Source organism: Falco cherrug, chromosome 5, assembly GCF_023634085.1.
Source record: "Falco cherrug isolate bFalChe1 chromosome 5, bFalChe1.pri, whole genome shotgun sequence".
Lineage (NCBI taxonomy): Eukaryota > Metazoa > Chordata > Aves > Falconiformes > Falconidae > Falco > Falco cherrug.
Window position 1 is genome coordinate 67,087,212 of NC_073701.1, and position 24,833 is coordinate 67,112,044.

At 37.0% G+C, this 24,833-nt stretch overlaps 1 protein-coding gene across 1 annotated transcript in view; it reads right to left on the reverse strand.

The window, feature by feature from the left end:
- Positions 1-24,833, reverse strand: part of SEMA3E (semaphorin 3E) — a 145,235-nt gene that overhangs the window by 65,236 nt on the left and 55,166 nt on the right. The window contains exon 2 of the mRNA XM_005443743.3: positions 7,461-7,621. Within this exon, the coding sequence (XP_005443800.1) occupies positions 7,461-7,621 (161 nt within the window). The remainder of the gene's footprint in view (positions 1-7,460; positions 7,622-24,833) is intronic.

The following is a 24,833-nucleotide window of genomic DNA, read 5'->3' on the forward strand; positions in this document are numbered from 1 at the left end:
GAACTCTCATCGAGTCTTCCCATTGCTGCTGGGTAGTCTGGGGAGGTACCTGGACTCTGCTGAACTCCCATGAGGGCACTCATCCAGTCCCCTGGTCAGACCATTCCTGGTTCGTTCAGTGCAAAATTCAGGGTCCGCAGTCATTTATTTTACTCACTGGTTAAGGTTAAACAGACAAAAGTCTGTCCTTAACTCGAAAGCCTAGAAGATAGGGGATATGAACTCTAGGATCTCCTGAGCCTAAAAGTTTGAAGTCACAGCCCCTGCTTCCCAAAGAAATGTTCTAACTAGCAGGCTAAAGCGGGGACTTTTGCTCATATAAGGTGTAGGTGGCTTCTAAGAACACAGAAACCACAGAGGGAATAAAACACTTGACTCTGTAACCTAATATTAAATACATTGTGTGTAGGTGATTATTTTTGCATTTGGATACTTAGTCCCAGTGCTATTGAAAATATTTTATATGCTCATTTTCCACTTAAGACATACTGAATCAAATGCATACACAGAATCGAGAAAAAAAGCCAAAGAGGTAACCCAATGCCCCTGCTTTGCCTGGAATGTTGAAGAAAAGCTGCAGTGTAAGTAATAAGGATTTGGACCTTAGCACAGTTATGGAATGAATCATAGAGTCATAGAATTTGGGGTTTAGTCATGGAGTTTGGGTTGGAAGAGACCTTTAAAGATCAACAAGTTCCTACCCCTCTGCCAGGAGCAGGGACACCTTTTGTCAGATCAGGTTACTCAAAACCCCATCCAGCCTGACCTTGAAAAATCCCAATGACAGGACAGCCGAAACTTCTCTGGGCAACCTGTTCCACTGTCCCACCAGCTTTATCATAAAAATTTTCTTTTTTATATCTAATCTAAATCTGCCCTCTTTCAGTTTAAAATCTTTGTCTCTTGTCCTGTCATTACAGGCCCTGCTAAAAAGTCTCTCTTTTTCTTATAAGCCCCATTCACAAATTATTGAAAGGCCATAATAAGGTGTCTCCAGAGCTGAAAAACCCCAACTCTCTGAGTCTTTCTTCATAAAAGAAGTGTTCCAGCTCTGACTATTTTTATGACCTTCCTCTGGACCCCCTCTAACAGGTCTGTGTCTTTATACTGGAGACCCCAGGGCTGGGTGCAGTGCTCCAGGCAGGGTCTCATGACAGCAGAGTGAAGGGGCAGAATCACCTCCCTCAACCTGCTGGCTACGCTTCTTGTGATGCAGCACAGCATATGGTTGGCTTTCTGGGCTGCAAGTGCACGTTGCCAGCTCATTGTCTACTTTTTTGTCCACCAAGATCCCCAAGTCCTTCTCTGCAGGGCTGCTCTCAATGCATTCATCCCCAAGTCTGCACTGATGCTGGTAATTGCCCCAGCCCAAGTGCAGGACCTTGCACCTGGCTTTACTGGACCCCATGAGGTTGTCATGGGCCTACTCCTCAAGCCTGACAAGGTCCCTCTGGATGGCACCCCTTTCCTCTAGTGAAACAATTTCACCGCTCAGCTTGGTGTCATCCGCAAAGTTGCTGAGGGTGCACTCAATCCCACTGTCTCTGTTGGTGGTGAAGATATTAAATAGCATTGGTCTCAGTACAGACCCCTGAGGGACACAAATTGTTACTGGTTTCCACTTGGATGTTAAGCTATTTACTGTAACTCTTTGGACATGGCCACCCAGCCAACTCCTTATCCATCTAATAATCCATCCATGAAATCCATATCTCTCTAATTTAGAGGTAAGAATGGTGTAGAGTATCATATCAAAGACCTTACAGAAGTCCAGGCAGATGATGTGTAGCTATTTCCTTTTCCACTCCATTGTAGAAGGCCACTAGTTTAGTCAGACAAGATTTGTCCTTGGTGAAGCTGTGTTGGTTGTCTCTAATGACCTCCCTGTCTTCCATAAGTTTTGATAAATCTTCCAGGAGGATCTGTTCTGTGATGTGGGGTGTGTGTACAAACCTCTTGCAGAGGAGATGGAGGGCTTTGCTCTAATCAAAAGGCTGATGTGTAACAGGAGCTACCCTCTGTCCCTTTATCTACCACTGCCACTAGGCACCTGTTTTCCAAAGTGACTCTTGCACAAATCCTTCAACCAACAAAGCCCTGGTTCTGTATGGGTTCAGCCATATGCATATTCCCTATTGGGATATGTATAATGGGACTCAGCAAAAGATGCCTAACAGAAGGAGTAAGAAAGGCAGACATCTCTGTACCTTTTCTGCAGGTTGTACAGAGGTGTAGGAATCTTGGATGCTCGTAGTGAATTGCATACCTCTAAGACAAGTTCATGTTAATTGCCTGAAGTAGAGTAGATAGGTCTGAATTATGACTTCAGTAATGTATGTGAGTCTCCTGAAGAGGATTTTCTATCCAGGAATCATTTTTTAAGACTCATAATTCTTACAAAACTTGTAAGTCTTAACATAAATGAGCACTGAGATTTTAATCTCTTCAAGATTAGTTTGGAGACTAAAAAAACCTCTGCATATCAGATTTGCTATCTTACAAAATTTCAAAATTTGATTTTACATGCTTCTTGGGTCTAAACACAGTAGTCAAAAACGTGTATAGTAAAAAATGTTCTGCAAAACAAAACTCCAATATTTTATTGTTTTTAATTTGGAAAACTTCATGAGGATTTCGTAGCTCAGTTGAAATGACTGAGAAGAGCTGCTCAGTCTGTTACAATCATTTGCAAAGAAATCTACAGTAAGTGTCTCAAGTAATATTTACCAAGGTGTATTTACTCTACTTAAATATATTTGTGTAATTATTGCTGTTTTACTTAACTAGCATAACATAAGCTGTGTTTGCATTGCATGGAAGTTCTGATATTAATTATCTGCAATGGTAGCCTTTAACCTGCCATTATTTTTCCTGATGTTTATGCTTTAGAGTTATGACAACTTCCAGCTTTAACTTTGAATTGATACTTTGCCAGGATTACAATCTTTTGGCAAGCTGTCAATAAGCATTGTTGGGAATTTTTCCTGTGCATCTGGACTGGAATAACATCACACTAACACACATTTCACTGGGCTGCATGCTTGCCATAATTATTGGCTTGGACATAATTTTCCAAAACTTTTCACCCTGCAGGTTACTGTGAAGTAAATTTTTAAATTGCTCCTTTAGTGATATTTTCTCATCTCGCACTATAACGTTATCATCCTTGAGACCTGGATGATGTAATTTTAGTGCTGTAAAAGACAGAAAACCTACTTTTAAATGCACTTCTCATGGGAAAAAATGAAATTATAAGGCAGTACATACAACAGCTACTGTGCAAATTCAGATACAGGGAAAACTTTAATTGAAGCTGGAATGCTAATAAGTGTCTCCAAATAGCTTCCTTGTTCAGTCACTAGCCTCAAAAAACAAGATAGTGTGTATCTAATGAAAACTAATTTCAAGAAATTACATGAGCTTTATAATGCTTCAGGGCAATTTAGACTACTCTGTAAGCTAGACTGAACTCCAGTATATGACAGAGCAATTGAGCAATTCAGCTATCCCATCCCTGGTTTAAGCCAATGAATAGTGCTTAATTAACACATAACTTGTGCTTGGCTGAAGCATAAATTCTGCAAAAATATCTGGTTACGACTGGGTACTATATACATTTGTCAACAAATTCATAACCACCTTGCCTCCTGGGAGGTAATTCCAATGGATAACCCACCTCACTGCTAAATTGTGTGCTTTGTATTTCGGTTTGAATATACATACATTCCTACCCAGTATTCAAAGGAGATACAAGCAAGCCCTGCTCTTGCAGACTTGTGTTCAGCCAGCTCTGAAGAGGAAATATAGCTAGCTTTGCTAGAAGCTGGGTGTATTATAGGGGCTGTATCGTTCATTACGGCAGAGACACAAGTCTTAACCCGGAGGCATGTCATACTAGGTCAGAAACAGCCCATGGAGATCTACCTGCACAAACCGATTTACAGAAGTTGGAAGGCTTCTTTTCCGAGCAAGGCCTTCATAAGCACTTTGAACCAGAAGCTAGGAAGAAAGAATATCTGTAAGGAGTTTGTGGACAAATAGGAAGTGTAGTTTATTTTCATTCCAACAAAAGATGAAAAGTAGAAACAAAGGTCGTCCTTAGTTCTAAGAGCTATTAGATCAGCGGTGATGAACTACTGGCATTGATTCAAGCCTGCTCTTAACAAAGATCTGCTCTGGCACCAATTACAATGAAGTGAAATGCTTTTTACAATAAATTTGGCACCAGATATCAAAGAAAATTTTCTATCAGTGTGTTAGAACATTACAAGCCTTAAAGACTTTGGAACAAATCCCAAATATGTGTAAAGTTTGATTCCAAAGGTGATGTGAAAGGGAATGAGAACTTAGGGAAAGCAAAGGTCATGTGGAGGGTATCTCTGAAGCTTTGGCTTTACATCAGGTTTCAAGTACTTCTACAGCTTTAATTCTCTGTAAATATTGATATCCACATTTCATCATCTTCCTCATTCTTGCTACTATTAGTGTTAGGGCATTCTTCATGTAGAAACCAAGGTGCATGAGTAACTTGTTTCAAAAACTTAAGATATGTTAAACACTGTAAGCAAGGGTGTATTATAAGAAAGGAGAGATACAAAGAGTACAAAAAAATGTAAAGTAAGCAAAAGAAATATAATTTGACCAATGGAGAAGTGAGAATCTCTTTGTCCAAGATGACATGGAAGGTCTATGCCACAGTTGAGAGCTGAACCTGAATCTCTGGATTCCTCAGTCAATGCAAGAACAACAGTAGTAGTTTTGTTCCCTGATTTTTTTACCCCCATTTTGTGTGTATCTTGTCTTTACTGGATATGAAAAGTTGTCAAGATAATACATGCCTAAAGTAATTTTGGTAGATTTATACATAAACATCTAATAGCTTCTGTGAAAAAGCTATAATCTACACTTCAGTGTGCTGCTTTGTATTTGAAAACTGAAGGGAATTGAACCTTAAGAAAAAATGTAGCTAATTAAATGCAGATTTATAGGATGCATACCTCATATGCATCACAAGTTGAGTTTTTTGGAAATGCTGGATTACTTTGGCAGTCAATGGGTCTCAATGAAAAAGAATTTTATGTCCACTCAGCATTTGTTGTTTTTCTTTTGGGGGACTTCTAATATGCCTGCTAGAACTGAATGACTAGGTGTTTTACAGCAGAAGGGATATATCTCTAACTGGCACTGGGTTTTAGTTTGGTTTTTAGAAAGCACATTCATAGTCCAAACTGTGGAGAAAGGGATGGCAATGAAATAAAATGCATAAACTGTTTTCTAGAACACAGAAGATGAAAAAAAATTATGTGAATATGCCCCAAACTACCAACTTTATGAACCATCTCTTTTGCAGGTAGTCACCCTGGTTACCAGAGAGAGAATAAAACCCAAGAGCTTGCCTCCACTCCTATACTTTCACTAGATTGTAACTGGTGTTTTAGATTAATTAAGCTAAAGTCCTCAACGTGAAAGAAAAAGGCCAAAGGCTAACCAACACACAGTTAAAGACAGATTAATGAAGAACTTTGGTAATAATGAATCAACCAGTCGCTCAATTCCAGGAACTTCCCCCAGTGTATCTCAGTAATTAAGCTCTCATATATAACATAAATGTCTCATTCCACACTTTTGCTGCTCGCACTGTAAGATGATCAAGTTTTCCCTTTAGCTATTACTGAATGACATCTGCACCGATTGAACACTGGGAAAAGGGAAAAGTATCTTGACATTTGTATTGAAGGGAGCTAAGTCCCAGCGAGGTCATGTTTCTAAGCATGCTAAGTCAAGCTTCACTTATTCCAGTTTCTCATCTTTTGCACATCATAAAAGCAGGCAAGAAAGGCTTCCATTAGTTTGTCATACTCTGCACACAGGTCTCAAGACAGAGAGTATGGTTTCAGAGTAAATGGCTGATTTTCCATCTGACACAAGGAGAACGACAAACTTCAAGAGTGTGTTCAGACAGGTCAATGGTGGGTGGACAGAAGCATCAAGTGCTCTATCTTGTCATCTTTCCTCATAAAGATTTACTGCCAAACGGGGAAGAAGAATGGGGGGCGGGGGGAAAGCTTATTTTACAGAAACAATTGCTTCCTAAATGTTTTCATATCCCTGAGCTCTAATATCTTGTCACAGGATATTAATAAATATTATCACATGGAAAAGGAGTTAACTCATATCTCACTGTGGAGGAACAAGGCTCAGTATGTAATATTGCTCTCTGGGGAGTTAATTTGTTGATTTTTTTTCTTTTTCTTTTTAAAAAATAAATAAATTCTCGAATGGCCTCTCTGAGTATATTAATTTCCCCATATCTAGGATTGTCTTTCCCAAACATTTATAAAAAGGATAAAGTGTATTATATCTGCTTGCAGTAGTGGAACTTGCTAATTACACTTGCAGATAAGCATGGTTGCTTAGGGTAAAGTTGACCAGAGTGTTGGCATGAGAACAGTGATACTCACAACAAGGGGGCAGAAAGAAAAGAGTTTGAAACATTAGTGATCAACGCAGCATAGACATCAACAAAAATCATATTTCACCAGAGAGCTTTGTTTTGTTATTCACTTTCTCATTCATTTACTGATTTGAGAATGAATGAAATTACATCAAAACATGTTGGAAAAAAAATAAAAAGTAGGTAATGAAACCACTGAAATATTTCAAGACATTGTTTATCCACAGTCAAGATGGTTGAGAGAGGAGCAATGCTCCAACCAGCTTCCTTTGCCACTGTATGCTTCCGATCCTAGCTGCCAAGGGCAGAAGTGAGTAAGGAAGCCAAGGCTCACACCAGCTTAGACTCCAGCCTCTCCACTTCTATTACCAGTTTGCTGATCAATTTCTTCTTCTACGATGTACCGAGGTCTCTGGTAGGCTTATGACTTAAATCACCTTTCTCCCACAGACCACTGAGTAGAGTTCAAATGCCACTTTCAGGCACTACTTAATAGCACCTCTGGCTCAAACCAATGCAAAATCCAGTTTCCAAAGAAGGCTAAAAGTTAGCTGCATGGTTTGTGCTGCTGTTGAAAACTTCTTATAGTTTATGTACTAATTAATTTTTTAATTTCTTTTCTTTTTCTTTTTTTTATTTTTTCTTTTCAGCTGTAGGAAAGTCCCCCACAAATACCAGGGAGAAATTATTCCTTGATAATATAGCAGAGATACAGTAATCAGGTATGCACAAAGTGTGAGATGCTCTAAAATCTGTAAACACACTGAAAAACAGTGAGAAATAGTTATACGACCCCCAGATCTCTTTACCTAGAGTGAGACTTATGGGTTATTACTGGGGAGAAAATGGTAATTAGTGTATTTTTCTTAAATATAAACATGACCTTAAAGTTCATGCACAAAACATCCACAAAAACTCCATTATCTCATTTCCAGTCATGCAAACTGTTATTCTGTGCTACACATTATAATATGAAGGGACTAATATATATAGCTTTTTACTCCACCTCTCGGTAGTTGTCGCTGACTCGATCCAAACTGAGGGAATACAAGAGGTCTCTTCCTCCCACGAACAGTCGCTCTTGATACTCATCCAGCAGCATTATGTGAAGACCAAGATATCCAAATGGGCTACGAAAGACTGACGTCCTGTTTAAATCCCAGAGCTCTGAAATACAATCAGAGTGTGTGTGATAAATACCAAACAGCTTAGCTTCCATGGCTTCATTTTCATATCCTCCTAGGAAACTAGACAAGAAGTGTGGGACGTTAAAATGCTAATTGTATAATCTTCGAGTAAGAAAGAGACACAAAGCACCTGGGAACAATTTTTAGAACAAGCCAGCTATCCAGGACATTGTGTATGAATCTTTACATCATTTTCATGCTCAAAGTATCATGAGATGGGGAAGGGTGAAATAATTTTTCTCCTTAACATTTTCTGAAAGGGAAAAAACACTGCTTAGGACATTAACTGCAAATGGGAAAAAAATGAATGAATTGATGGAAACTGAAAAAAATTACTGGAAATTGTCTCCTTTTCTTTCCTTCAGGTATGTCAAACTGCAGCTTTTTACTGTATGCACAACGTTCTGGTTTTGGTTTTGGGGGGAACGAGGTTGCATTTTTTAAGCCCAGTGCTATCTCCACTCAGTTCACTGAAAATATTGCCTCTGACTTCAGTGAGAACAGTATGGAATCTGTGAAATGTGCATTCATAATTTTCCAAGCAGTTAGTGATTTTGTCAAGAAATACACTGACTAGGTAAGGGGAGCTGGGGCTTAGCTTCATGTGATCCAGGCTAAAGTCAAGTCCACAGTGAAAGGGAAATTAATCCTGGATAATGTTGCAGAAACTTGGAATCAGGCATCAGGAAGGAAGGAAGAGTCAAGCACAGTGGTCTTTCTGCACTCTTGAGTAGATGGTGCAGAGCACAGCCCAGCTCACAGCAGGTCAGAAAAGCTGGAAACCATTTTGCCATTGAGAAACCTCTAAAGAAGTCACTGGAGAGTAGCCTGAGACTGCCTCTGAAACAGCAGATCCAGGGCTGGGGGAAAATAACTCTGTTTCTATGTCTATATTGTGCCAAATTGCTTCATTTTGAAGAAAACTCTTGGTAAAAGCCACTAAATTAGCTTATCCTTACAGCTATCCTTAAGCATAAGTTTTCCAATTGTTTGGATGTGGCCCAGAAGCTGTTGTTGGAAGAAGTGGGGTTGTCCCAGAGCTAATGAAGACAACAAATGGGCCCTCATTCTGTTTGGGGTAGAGGTTTCTGCTCATGTGCCACACCAGCAGTTATGTTCATTCATCCATGCTGCACCTTCTCAGCCAGACAGAGGCCACAGCTGATCTCCTGCAAGAGCACTGGTTCTACATGTCAGCGAAAGTCCTCACGCATCCACTTGGATGCCATGTATGCACACCATCCATATATGCTGTCATTTGCAGAAACTGATGTGCACCTTTAACCTAAGAATGCAGCCATCAATAAGTACCAATAAGGTACCCAAATAATATACCACCAAAATTCATAATCACTATTAAAAATTTTCCTTATGTTCCCCGAAAAAAATGTGTTCCAAACCAATGAGGTTTTAAATCTGTATTTGAATTTGAATTTATTTTATCCACAAAAAGATTAGCGTGATCAATTTTCTTCATGAAATACCTTACTTGCATTCCAAGTCATAGAAAAGAGAAGAAATATCTTGAGCCAAAGCAAGAAATCTAACACTCAATAAGAATATATAATTTAATCCAACAAATTGCCACAAATTCTGTTCAATTTAAATTATTGCTTAAATTGCCTGTGTGAAAACAAGGGAATTAGGTAATATGCTAAATATGTTTTGCTCCATTTCTTAGGTAGGTTTGGTTCAGATCAACAGAGGCTGAAAGCAACTTGTTTTTGAAAGCTGCTTTCCTAGATGATAAAATTTATATCAAAAGAGTCATACTAAAAATTCAGCCTCACCATTGATGTCTTTCTTGAGTGATCTTCAAAAAGAATATATTAAATAGTTGTGGAGAATAATTTTAATATCTAGGGTTTCCATAATTATTTTTTGTATCAGTAGAGATCAAATCACTTTGTACGTGGGTGTGATTGGCCTCATTTCACAAGTGGAAAAACTAAGTGACAGGAAGATCATGATGAGCAGAACAAGAGTCTTTTTTGCCTAAGTGTTGCATACTTGAGCAGTGGACATATACACATCTTTTGACAGTGATACACTCAGCACAGGATTGCGTAGCAATGAGGACATGGCACTTTCAAAACAAACTTCTCTTGCCAAGCAAATCCCACAGACTGCTGCTTCAGAAGAACATTGCTTGCTTCTGAACAGATTAGAAGTGAAATGAAAGAGGACCTAGAAATATTCTTTTGGTCCTAAATAAAGCCATTTTTTATCTGCAAGAATATAAAATATCCGATATATTTTATTTTTGAGTCAGTTTGAAGTGAAAAGAATGGCATTTTAAATTCTAGTTATGTACAAGCCACCAAAAGATACTGTGATAGCTTCCCCTGATTTATTTCCACGTTGTCCTGAAGGCAAATTTTTCATAGATGAGACAACATTTCTTTACATAGATCAGAGATATCGCTCATGTTCTCAGGGAGAACACAAGGCGAACCATCCTCTACCTAATTGTATAAACTGGTAACTACTCCTATAAGACTCATTCCCGTGAAGTACACCTGCAACACTTATTGTCTTAAATAAATTTGAGAATATTAAACACCTTTCAAGATCAGACTTGTAAAAAGAGATATTTCTAGGTGTACCTCCAGTAAAGCTATACAGGCATGTTTTTGCCGTGGGTGTGGAGACAAGCACAGAGGTGAACCTGACATCTGGAAAGGCTGGAAAACACCAAGCAGTGGGACCTGGAGAATGATTTTGTTATTGAAACACAAATGTAGCGGTATTATGTAGTTCCTTTGAAAGGTACTAAGATTTCTGGACATTGTAGATTATCTGAGATATTAGGATAGTGTAGACAAATAGGATACAGCACCTTCTGAATGCCAGGAAAATGGGTGGGATATCTGGGAGTCTAAAATGGCACCAGATGCTTGTCATTTCTAGGCAAGTTGATCTCACCATGATGTGGCTGGATGTAAATGACCCAGGTTTTGAAGCAGTACAATGTCATTCATGTAGCGCTACACCCCTTCAGAAAAGCTGGTTGGCTTTGATGGAGCACTGCAGGAAGGCAGCTGCACTGCTTCCAGACCTGAGCTGCTGCAGCCACAGGTTGCACAACCTTCACAGTCACCTAGTGAGTTGTTAGTTCATGGATTGTTGTACTTTGCAGTGTTGAGATAGCCTCAGTCATTGAAATCAAGGCCCAGTTGGGAGTGAGACACTTAAACATAAAGCTTAAGGCAACTTTTCCCCAAATCTACCCTGTTACCTTGAAGAAGCAAGGGTCACCTTGGGACTAGAGTCCTCAAGGTGTCAGGAGTTGTGCTCCTGGTCATGCCAACACCCTTCATTTGAAAAATTCGATTTAGAACATGCCTAAACTTCAGCATAATTTAAAAAGAAGTTGTTCTTCTACCTAGTACTAGCATATAATAGCTACATATATGCTGAGCACATCTAGCACATTTACAAGATCAGGTGCAACTGCAATTTTCTTTGAGAACCTGGCCAGAGAAAAAATAGTGGTGCCTAACATTTTTAAAACACCTTAGTGGCTAAATCGGTCACCTGAGCAATAACAGACATGAGTTCAATTTCCTTTTCTAAATGGATTGAAACTCAGATATTCCTTTTTCCATAAAGAGGTCTGATCACAAACTATTAGCCACTAGATTGGTAGGGAAGGATGGATGCTTTCTCCATTTCCTGTTGAAGCTGTGCAACAAAACATTCAAGCTCCAGGAAGAGTGAACAAGCAGCAGTATGACTCTAATTTAGTAGCTAAATTGCTTTTCTGAGAAAGAAGTTCGGGCTGTAGTGCTCAATGTAGTCTATGCATTTTATATTAAACAGTTAGTGGATAAACTATATAAACTGTTCCAGCACATGGCTCTTCTCTCACATGGGAGTGGGAAAAGATTTCAGCTGAGTGAAACCCTTCCTTTTATTGAGTTTCTATAGATTTCTGTGACAAACAGCCCTTTCTCTATAAGGATTTTGTGGAAAGAAATAAAAAGCAAAAGAAAAAAGAGGATGACTTGTTCAGGGAGAATATATTGTTAGTGCTCAACACACAGAAAAGAGGCAAGATCTTTCCTACTCCTATCTTCTGGTAAAAACCAAGCTTCAAGTCTCCTCCGTGTACTGATCTCCAAATTTGAGAAAATGCTATTTAGCTTTTGTACTATAGTATTTTGCCATTTTAATCTAAAAGCTCAGCACCATAACTAAACCCACACCATTACAGTACAAATGATATTTTACTCAACAAAGGAAAGACTGCTTCAATATTTACATATCCCTGTACGGCACTTACCTGTGAAAGCCTTAAAGCAAGCCTGGGCTGCTAGATTACATTTCATAAGAGAACAAATCTTATTTCTTGCTGAAGGTTTGCTATCTCTCTTCCAGAGCTTGCTGGCAAATACTCAGGCTGATCTCGCCTACCACACTTCCTCCTGAAGCACATCTACTTTGGTGAACATATTCATATTATATGCTCTCTGACAAGGTGGATTCTATTAGCCATATGTCAAGCAATGTTAATTGTATTTGTAATTGCTAATTTCTTAAACGTTTTAATGATCAGTATGCAATCCTTTCTAACTCTGAAGATTGTGTTAAAACAACAATTTCTTCTATTACCAAAAAAAAAAAAATAAAAAAAATTGTCACCTTTTTATTATGTTATGTTGATATTTTTAAAATAGAAATGTTGGATAACTAAAATATGCTTATGACATTAAATGCAAAAATCTCACTGCTGCTCCACAGCAGCCAGCGTACAGTAAGACTGCATTTATAACAGGTACTCAGAAATTAAGCACACAGTAACACATAACTTTGAACCTTGAATATAAGCAAATATCACTATTATTTTTTTTCCTCATGGTATGACAAAGCTGCTGTTTCCCTGCTCTGTTTTTCATAGCACGGTATCCTCACAACTGTGCAAGTCTATTGCTTTTGCCCTTTTTTGCCCTCATAAAAATCTTTGGTTCCCCTTTTAAATTCTGGAGAAATATGGTCTCACCTCCCACACTACTTCGTGCTGCAGAACATTCTTACAGCAAAGATGTTTTCCAGATGCAGGACACTGACAAATGACTCTGGCGCTTTGAGCAGGCTGAGTACATGAGGTGGACATCTCAGAGCGGCTTTACAGGAGGGGGCAGCGACAGGGGTTGCCTCCTGTCCACATCAATAATGTAAAAGGCCCCAGATATAAAGTCTATGTAATGTGAACATCTGAATAACATCTTATGCTTCCAATTATCAGCCTAGTCCTGGAAGATAATTTTTACAGTGGAACTAGTTTTATAAGAATTTGGTGAGCCTGATGTGATTTGAGTTTGTTCAGCTTTTTGCTATATAGCTGAACAAGTGATAACCAAAATCTGCTGACATGTGACAAGAAAGGGACAGAAACAAAAAGGAGGAAACCCAAAAAAGAGACATAGAGGAGAGCTTGAAATATCTGTGATGCAGTTTGCGAAGTACAGGTTAATAGTGAGATCAGGCAATGGAAGTCTCCTTCAGTTTTAAGCCACCAGTACTTCAAGGCAGATAACCATTCAAGGGTACTTTAAAGAGTCATCCATCACAAGGGCAAAAATATAATCTTACAGGTGGCTGGATCTTTCTTACAAGGTCAAGAACTCTAACTGGCAATATTCTATATAGAATTGGTAACAGGAGGCAGAAGTTTTCTTCCCCAGGAAAAAAAATAGAGACCAAAACTCACCCCCCAAAACCTATGCTGCTGAATATGAGATAATGTGTTAGCAATTTTTACTTTCCTGTTCTCACAGCCATCAGTCATCTTTATCACTGCAAAAATAATTATGGAGTCATAATAGTGATTGCCAGGTAGTGGAGGGATACATTATCCCAGGTGAACCAGTGACCAGCTCAACCTGTCGAGCAACAGAAAATGGGACAGAGTAAACTGGCCAGAGGTGGCTGAAATCAGTGCTGCTGCATGAGATGTGCTAGCAAAATCTGAGCCAAGGACAGTAATGGCAGAATCAATTGCAAAGAGCACACTAATAAAAAAAAAATGTTGGTAGTAATAATGCTGGAAGTTGCCCCGATACTTTAAAACGCAGTTCTTTCAGTATCTTGTTTGGGGAACATGAATCAGTAGGAGATGAAAGTCTGTGAGGGAGGCTGAAGTATGAACTTTCACTGCTTGAGGTTTTATCTATGTGGCAGCCAGGCAGTGGCCTCAGAAACTTGGCAGGGTAGGAGACGGAAAGCAAAGCCTAGTAATGACAAGCAAAAACCCATTAGTCCATAAATACTCTCATGTGGTTCAGCCTCTGCTCTTAACAGCAGGTGAGTTTGGCTATCTAGCTGTATTTGGAGAACGTAATTGATTTCATGAAGGGAGCTGGTCCAGCAAAGTCCATGAATAATTTTGTTTGTTTGGTGCTTTTCCTCAGAATGTGTGGATCTAGTGATGAAAATTATAGTGAAAAATTCAAACAAAGAACTTTCCCTGTGAGTTTGTTCAAGTTACAGAGGCAAAAGTTTCTGAAATTAAAAGACACAGTTTGGGGAGGCAAGAATATTTTCAATTGGTATGCAATACAAAACTCTCTTCCCTTTTTCTTTTCTAAGAATATTGGAAAAACCTATAACTGTATCATGTAATAAATCACAGGGTATATTTTTGTTTCCTCTAAATCTGCTCAGTTTATGGCAGAAAAATTTCAGTGGAACTTGAAAGTCCTCAACACAGCTAATCATGTTAGCTCCTGTCTAATCCTTGATATTTTCATTTCAGATTATTATATGTCATGTATATACTGTGACATAGAAATATACTCTGCCACATCTAGCAAATATTTGGTTTTTTCTTCCCTGCTGGCAAAATAACATATTGAGTTAGTTTCACTAGAACTGATCTGGTTTTAGTTATTAAACAACAGAAATATAACCATTAGAAACCTACAGGGGTTTACAGTATCGCTATGCTACATGCTACTGAAAAAGCAAAGTGTATGCTTACACAGTGTTTCATCATACTTCTAGCTCTTGCTGGAAACTTCTAGAGTGTACATCAAGTTGAAAATAATCACACATAATCTGCATACAAGCTGGATTTACTTCAATTTTAAGATGCATCCCTAGAGCTACATGTCAGTCCAATAAAAATTATCTGATATTCAATTTAATGTTAGCAATCGTTAAAAAGAAACTCAATTCAGTGTAATAAAATCTTGGTATTTTTGTTATGTAGTCAAACCTACCTCCTAATGATGGCCGATTCACAGATTGCCTTAGAAGAAACTTTCTTTGTAAATCAGCTGAAAACTTTTACAACACCTTCATAACAGTAGTGTATATCGAAGTGCTTTTTGATTTCTGACAGTAGTATACGTGAACCTACCAATTTCTGGATCTTCTTGTTGATTTTCCTTATAGCAGTAGTAAGCTACTATGGCTTCTACTTAGTAGTAAGCTACTAAGTCCTAATCCAGAGCTCATCTGCCATTTTTCCCGATCAAGTTCATTAATTGTGAGCTAAGTAATCACACCAATATGGATGAAATAGATGCATAATGAATTATATATGGATGAAACAGCATATGAACAATAGTGTTTTTTTCCTTATTTTATCTGAACCTGAGAAACATCAGACAGGGAATCTATATTAAACCGTAGTCCTTGCTTATGCAAAATGACATAATACCATTGCTGTTACAAGTCCCCACATCTTAGTCCAGAGTAGATGTTTACTCATGTGGCCAATACTAAATCCCTATAATGCGGCTGCCTAAAATTCTCTAGTGACTTTCAAAACCTGATGATCTTTACCTCTTTCATAAAGCATTTTTAGTAGGTGATAAGAAGTGATAACAGAGTGAATAATAAAAATATTTATAAATGTTAGAATTTCTTCAAACATTCATAAATGTAGGATGCATGATAGAATACTTCAGAAATGTGTTTGTCTATAAAAATATTCCAGCAGAGCTATAAATTAGAAACTTTTAATATGAAATTATTCCAGTCTAAGGATGACACAAGAATCCATGAAATGGTCTTTGAGCACATTATCCACTTCATCCAATATAGCCCTAAGAAAGTAAGCATGCAAAAGAAATGTTCTCTTTAGATTATACTCACAGAAGATGTTTTACATCATGTTTAATATCTTAATAGTGTTAACAAGCGAAAGAATTGATTTCTAAAACTCAAGTTTTAGAAGATACATATGGTTCAAATAATCACAGCCACCTTCTGATGAAACACAGACAGTCCAGTCTCTTGAGGGCTTGATTTATTAAGGTGTACCATTTACTACATGCTTATTACCACACCAGTCTGAGAAGGGTAGAATTCTTACTATGGAGAAATCCAGTGTTTTGACAGAAAGAGAATGTGGTGCTTTCATTTAAAATGAAGATGCCAGAAGTCAGGGGTTTATGCTATTCAAAATGACTGTTAAATTGAATTTCCTTTGAAAAAGATGGATAAAAATGAGCTATCCCATGTGATTTTTGGGGGCATATACTCTTGGGCAGGATGGCATGTGATTGACAGTATACGTAAGGCTATCTGGAATCATCAACATGATAAAAACCAGAAAGGAGGAGAAAGGAGGCATTGTAAGAAAAGCAAAAGGCAGAGGGAAAATTGAGATGGAAATAACTGAGAAGATGAAAGGAAACTTTCAAAGTATTTTTTTCTGCCAAATCAATTACAACAGATGCAGAATTTGAGATAATATTCCATAGGTGAGTTTAGAAAGATTTGCTCCACCTCACACAGTGGAATAATCCCAAGTTTTACTGAGCACAGCACTCTAAAAAGCAGTGCATGGATTTATATAGAAATATTGTTATGCTGGAGTCTGTTCATTTTAATTGAACAGAATAGCTTCTCTGGAAGGATTTCATTAACAAAAAAGAGACAAGTATTCATCTGCTAAACATCAGTGTCTTCAGAAGACCTGCCTAATTTGAGTTATCTAGTGCTAATTTATCCATTATTTGATCCTGCTTTTCCTGATATGTCCCAAATACTTTTAAAAGTTAATGAAAAGTGAATACATGAAAGGTCTTTTTGTTGGCTTTATTTTTATTATATCATCTTTCTTTATTATGAGACAGGTTTTTATGTTAGAATCCAAGATCTTATATTGTAGGTGGGATATGTCATATTCAGCTTTTGTTTTGTTAAAAGTCAGGTGTCTGGTTTAAGGTATTTAACCAGCTGTCTTTTATCAGAAGAAGAGAGAGAGAGATTCCCAAAGGACATTTTAAAATTCCTTTATAAAAGAATATAAACAGACGATCTAAATGTAGTCATTTTTATACACCAAATTTTAAGAAAGTCTATTAAGGTTTAGATACATGATTACATGTAGACGAATTCCACCCCAAAATGGATTCTATACATAATCAAGGGTTGTACTTTGTCAGCCGTTGCAATTTTTAGCACTGCACTGAAGGGCAATACAGAGAAATAACTGTCTTTAAGGATCTTTGTTGTCTCTACTGTTTCTCCCCCAGTACGCCTAATCATCTGTAAAGTGCTGGTTAAGTTAAATGCCTTGGAAGAAAGAGACAGAGAAAAGCTTTATTTGAATAACTTGGGACACATTTGAAACCTTTCAGAATCAATAACGCTTTGCAAATATTAGCAGTCAAAACCAGAGACAGGCTTCTGCCATTTGACTTTGAGCCAGCAGAATTCAATAGAGCTGATCTTAAGTGGTGTAACCGGAGAATAAAAGTCAATATTAGGAAGCTATTAATGGTCACATAGCCATTATGAATTGCATTACAAACCATTGCATATTATCTTTAAACCTTCACAGATATATGCAGCCATCTTCCCCCTCTTCCTTTTTTTCTTCCCCCCCCTCCCCCCCCCCCCCCCCCGCTTCATACTCTTCATTTGTTTCTGGCAGATTTTGAAAGACGAGGGAAATCATAGTTCTGGTTTAGACTTTTACTGCGCATTTGATGTAACATTATCTTTTCTTATGGTAAATTTGAGCATCTAACAGAGTCAGGCAATAAACCCTACTGAATTTTACATGTAATTTGTGCTCCTAAATCCTTCAGATGTTTTTAGAAAAATACTCAGTGGTAATAAAAGCCCTATCAGACAGCAGAGAAATCTACATGTAGAGGGAAGAAAAAATCTCCCCAAGCTACAAGTAACATCTCTATATCCTCTCTTGACCTGATGGTAACAAAAAAACAAACCAACCAAACAGACAAAAAACCCCACCACCTTTCTCCCTTCAAAATGGAACATCTCGGTATGACTCTGTCCTCATCCGTTTTGCATAGCATGTATAAACACCATACGCTTGCGGGGTGTTCCTCCATTAGTACTTACTCCATTGTACCTTTAGAAATTCACCTTTATCTTGATGTTCATTTAGCATTGGTGCTTAACTTCAGATGTTTTGAGGTCAACCTGCTGTCTTTTCTTAAAGTTGACTTTACAGTGGGTAGAACAAGACAGTTTTATTAACAGGCTTTATTCCTCATAAGGGCTATTGATGATCAGAATTATAAAGGTACTATGGAAGCAAGGGATTGATACAACAGATTCATTCTTGTATACTAGAACGTTGTGCAGAAGCCCATAGTGATCTAGGGATTAGACCAGAATGATGGAGAGTCCAACCCCCTTGCCATGGGTGTGCAGGAACATCTTTCACTAGACCAGTTGCTCAAAGCCCTGTCCAATCTGATTAAGATCATGTACAGCTCAACACTGCAAAAATATACAGCCCTGGACAATCCTTTTCTCTAGGAACTTGCAAGCTAACTGGAAGGCACAGCCAAAACAGAAATCAAAAGGAAAAGTTTTCCACTATGAAGATGGGTAAAATGAGAAAATAATAGTTTCAGTTTTCAAAAAATGCTGTAGGGTTTGGATTTAGCTCTACATGGTTTGCAACAATCATTCAGCAAGTCTGAATGCAACTCTTGGACACTTCCTATTTGGAATGTGAGTGCACTGGGTGACTCAGAAAGCCACTGTCCTGTGATGAGAATTTTCCCTCAGAAAAAAGGGAGCAGAACACACCCGAGGTATTAAAACTGGGAAGGAACATTTTTCTGGCACTGAAAGAATTTTTAAAGACTTTGAAAAATGTTTCCAACCCAAACTGGAAGAAAATCTTCCAATACAGAACATTTTAAAACATTGAAATAGACATTATTTTCGCACTGATGTGATGGAACTATTTTGATAATTTTACATATTATATTTTGATTAAAGCAGTGTCATCTTTTTATTGTAAATAATTTCAATTGTTAAAGTTTGAATAAACTAGAAGTCTTAATTTAAAACATGTTAATATCCTATTTTTTGACAAAATATTAATCAATGCAAATATTCAATTTCCATGACTTCATAATGTTTCATATAAAGGGAAAAAACCCAAAAAAGCCTAATCAAACCCTGAAGCCAAACCAGGATCCATGTAGTCAACAAAGAACTTCTGCATACTTTTGAAGCACCTAGTAATTTGTTCTATAAAAAATTTTAGTCTTTAATAAAATTTAGCTACCTCTAAAACCAAAAGAGCTTTTGAAAATAGAATATTTCATTTGTGTAACTGCTATGGATTTTTCATAGGAGTACGTAGACATGGAAAGATGTAGAGGAAAAAAGACATGTAGGAGACCACACTGAGAAACCTTTTACAGGATTGCAAGACAATTTCTAGATATTGACTTTTGAGATATGAAGGTTCCAAAATTATCTTCAGTATAAATTTGAAAAATTTTGAAAAGATTATATTAGAATGGTATATTCCAAGTACCATATTACTGAATCTGACAGCAATGTTTTTCTTTAGAATACAATAGAAACAGAAATTCATATTCTGCACATTATTTATGAGCATGGGACTATCCGAGGACAAGTTAATTTTGCAATACATGCTGCATATTGCACCAGCATTTATCCATCAGGATACAATTCTCCATTCCTAATACTATGGAAAATATGTACAAAGAACATAATGAACTGTATGAAATAGCTTGTCACAGAGTAATATATTTTTCAAACTGTCATAAGTAAGTACACTTAGGAATGAATAGGTCCTAAACATATATTATTTAACTGAAAGCTATTGAATTGTTTATATTATATTTCATTAATACTTTAGAGGAAAATGTTACACTTAAGTAGTTCTACCACTTACTATATAAGCTTAACTGAAGTTCAAGGGATTTTTTTCTCTTTAATTCTTAAAGAATTGGGAATATTTTATTCTATTCTGACCCTTGTAGGATATTATAAAATAGTGTCTGTTCTGAAGGCAGCGAGACTGCTTTCTTTAAAGAGAAAAATAAAGAAGTAGGAAAAGCATTAGGAAATGCTCATTTGTGTAGATGTAAATGCAATGTGTCTAGTTATTTATGCCAGCTTTATTCACATAAATATCAACTATATAAAAAGTTTCTGATTTGACCTGGCTGTCTTGTGGGGGGGATATATTTCTCAGTGTAAGAGTTGCATAAACAACCCTTAAGTACCATTGGATGGCTGGCACTAGGAAACCGCATGGGCTATGATGTGTGTTACGTTTGTATCACAAGAAAAGCAAACGAAAATGGTCTTAATTGCATCCTTTGTAATCTCATAGACTTGTTCAAGTTGAGTGCAAGATACTTATAAAACATTATCTCCCCATCTCCCACTGTTGGAAGCAATGGAAAATAAAGCTTTTAAAGCACAACACTTTGCTTTTGAAAGAAAAAAGGGGGAAAATATCAGGAAAGAAAGAAAACAGCAAATACTGCAAGGACAAGACAAGGAATTGCATTGGGTCATTTAACAATAAGGATACAAATAATGTGACAGTCAGATCTATTAGCTTCAGAATAATCTGCAAAGGCAAGCACCAAAACTGTTATTAGATAAGCCAATTAAAAAAAGATAGGAGGCAGAATTTGGCTATCTATTCTACTTAATAGCCATGCACTAGTTGGAAAAAGATTAGCTGTTTTCTTGGTTATTTCCCCATCTACATTTTCCATTATACAATTTACACTAAACAAAGTTTTCTATATGCAGAGAATATTGATACCAGATCATTAGCTGGATGTGTAACCCTTCCAAGGAAAATATTTCTACGTAACAGTAAGATAAAAAGGAATATTTACATCCATCTCCTTGGGAGTACAGGCATCTGAGGAAAATATTCTGTGACCCACAGAATGTGTGTTTGTGTGCATGAGTGTATGTATGTTTATATGCATACATAAGATGTTATTTCTCATAACCCACAAAGATCTCATTTTATAAGCAAGGCTCCTTGCCATCTCAAACTATGCTATTAAAAGCAGTATCAACAAATTAATAACAAAGGTACAAATATGATAGCTATAATGAGTACTTGCATTTTCAAAAGATTGCGGGTCAAATGTAAATTTGTTAAAAATACGCAGCAGTCCATCTGGGTTGGTTTTTTTCGCTGTTGCAACTTTTTTTTTTTCCCCCTTTGAAACTAGTCTCAGTGACACCACTACAGAAAAAAAAGGTCATCTCTAAAAATTGTCACAGAGCTAATCTATATCTACACATCTTCTATGCAAGTCTAGCCTGGTGCTGCGATTAATGCCATTTGGCAATAATTATTTTCTCTATGGTTATCAGTTCTTTTGTCCATGGCCACTAGCATTACGTGAATAGCTTTAAAAAATGCTAAATAGCTATTGAAAACAATTACTTTTTCTTCCCTCTAAAATTTAGTATTTTGGTAATTCACAGCTCGGTTGTCAGTGGAATTTGCACTGCTTTCTTTCTTGCTCTTTTGCGAAGGGTTATAAAGATCAGAAGGCAACTCCTTTAGAAGGATTTAGTTTCGCCGTGTATCTGTTGGTGGTTTACTATGATAAGGATATGCATGTGCTGTTATAGTAAGGCAGCAAGATAAATGCTGTCTATGCTGAAATCTAGAAGCCATGGTTTGCATAGGTGCATTGATCGTGTCAAGGCTATGATAGTGTCAAGTGGTAAGTCCAACTGCCCCTGTTCTTGCATTCACACAAAAAATACAAGCCTCAGCCCCTTAACAGAATTTATGTGTCTTGAAATACCACCCTCTGCTTTAAATAAGTTGTACTAAAGACATCTAAGGAATCCCTTCAGGTTAAATATTTACTCTACCTCCTTTTTACATTCTTGTCAGAGAGCTTTAATTGAAAAATCAAGTAGAGAAGTCTCCAGAATATTATTGTAAACATTCAGAAGTTTTACTAGACAAGAGTTCTAGGAAAATTAGATTAAATTATGCTTAATCACCTTCATTTGTCTTCCAGTATCAGCCAGTTTGGGCTTTTAGTCACAGAACTCAACACACAGTTATAAACACTAAATTTCACATCAGGGTACAAACTCTGTGCAGGTACCAACACTTTTTTCTTGAGATCCAGTGAGTCTTTGGGGAAAAAAAAAAAAGGAACAGAAATGTATGTAGTTAGAGTGTACTGTAACAACTCCTGAAATGGATGGATCCAATGTAGTTAGGGATTCAACTTAAACGTGCCATTCAGCCTTACTGTCTCCAAGCAAAAGGCCATAGCAGCCAAAGAAGATGCCATGAATATTGTGCAAAAGATAACATAAATCACAAGTAGTTTTGCACTGCTGAAGCAGATGCTGAGGGCCAGAGATGTAGGGGTGAAGCTTATTTCAGTTATTTTAACTGGCATGAATAAAGTTTCACTTACTTATACCTGTGTAGAATCTGACCCTTGATGCACCATATTTCTGTTTCTGTTTTATACACTCTGCTGATCTAAATTAGAAAGAATTTTCCTGTGGTAAGAACAAGAAGATACGATGGCTACTATCAAAGTCCAAAATACTTCTGATTTACCAAACAATTTTAAGATAAATTATAACATATGCATCCAAACTTACCGGTAATGTCTGCAGACCTTTCTTTTATGACTGCAGTGAGCTCTAATGACACTGAACTAACTAATTTTCAATTCAGATGGCACAGATCCATGTGTTTGGACTAAAGAGCACAGGTTCAGTCTCTGCAGTTATCTGGCCTCTCCTTACACATTAATCATGTGTAATGAGCGGCAGAAGCCCTCAAAACATATTAAAACAGGTGGACCTTTGGTGCTTGCTTGCAGCCCTGCTGAATAAGCACGCTTGGGGCTGTTTGTACAGGTCCAGTAGCAGGGTTAGAACTTGGGAGCGATAAGGTTACCCAAAGCGTAAATCAACTAAAGAAAGTCAAGGCATCCAAGAAAATCAAGGTTGATTTCTACATGTCACATTTAAAAACCAAATATGTATATCGCCTGAGGAATGCATTTGAAACAGCCGAGTCTGGAAGGAAAGAATGTTTTAAGAAGCACTATTTCAGCAGGGATATTTCTACTGGGAATAAACTGCTGAACGTGCCTCATTTTTTAATGCCCCACAGATGCAAACTGTATTTGATTCTATTGTCTATAATTTAATTTAATGCTTGGAATGTTGCAGTAATATACAGTAACTGATATGTCCTTTGATTGAGAAGCAGCCAGACTGAAAAAGTTTTTAATTTTTCCTGCACTATAGAGCCTTCTTATTGTAAAGAAAAGATTAGTTTTAGCATGGATTTCATTATTCAATCGTTATTAAAAATGACATACAGAACTAAGAGAAAAACAATGCCTGCTTTATGTCTTTCCTTATTAATTGCTGAAGCTTTTCTGCTGTAGATGTACGGGATTTTTCTTTGTGTCCTTAATAGTGAACAGTATCTTACAAATTTAAATAATGGTTCAATAGAAGCATTGGTTGAATACACCATCAGCACCACTGTTAAAATTATTTCTGACATAATAGAATTGGTTTTTACCTATCCTTATCATCACTCCTGTTAAATACCTTTAATTCCTTGACAAACCAGCCACGTAGCATTCAGAACAAGAAAGATGCAAAGAAGGACAGTAATATTAAAGAATACATTTCACTTTGAAGTATGTCTAGTCAGAGAATTAACGTAAATAGTTATATTAAGGCATAGCACTAAGTTGTGACTCATGGTGTAATGGAACTGTAATGATTTACTCCATGTTATTTCAATACATTTCTGATACATATGGATTAGAAAAATAATATATTTGGGTGTGTCAATACTTCAGTTTCTTTTCAAAACCGAAAATTTCTGTTGTTTTGCAGCTGTTAAGACAACCAGCCAGATATAGGATATCTGTATTTTCATTTTTAGAAGGACCTAATGGAATGTTTATAATGCAAAAATTCTTTAATTGAACAAGAAATATATTTAACCTTTTTTTTTTTTTTAAATGGTTGTATCTCTTATTTTATGTAACCAGGGACTAGTCACAATTTATAAAGTGACGTGAAGGTTGTCTTATTCTTTCCATAAAACCAGACATTCATAATTTTATGAACCTTATGTTAGGAAAGTCTTATGAGTTGTTGAATGCACACAGACTAAAAGTCCCAATACAGGTGCAATATATTTCTTATACACAGTTTATAATCTGTTTTACAACTTCATCAGCTTCCATCATTTTGAGGTGCCTGTTACAGCAAGGACTTTACTGAAAGCCCTTACAACTGGAGTGTTGAGTGTATGTGAGAAGCTAATGTTTTTAAACTCCTAGTTTCTCTTGTGATTGTGGAGAAAATGCTGACCAGCAGATTGTGTAGAACATGTGACAGAAGCATGAAGACCTTGAATAAAAAAAATATTGAAAAATAAACAATCCAATTTCATTTCATTTCATTTCATTTCATTATTTCCAAAATACTTCTAGGTAAGTGCTTCTGATTTTTAAGCTGACTCCATGATTTGACACATACATTTGACTATTTAAGTTAGGCAGTGCTTAGTTACACAGTATATTAGTTTTTGTTCCTTTCATAAATTGATTTTGACATAAGCAACTAAAGTTATGATTATTTATATGCAAAGTTTGTTTCTGACAGAAGGAAAACTTACATAGAAGAGGCTGGAGACATCTGGAAGCTTGTTGATGACCAGCAAACCTCAATCAAACAAAATTTTTGAACTGTTGAAAGAGAGTACATTTTTTGGTTGCTTCCACCATTGCTAAGAAAGTGTGAAAACTGGGATTTCCTTTTTTTTTGTCGTTTATCACTTTTTTAAATGGCAAATAGTGAACAACAAACAGATCTATACACATCACATGGTTTGGAGCACAAATTAGGTAATAGGAAATCCATGTCAAGCCCAAGGA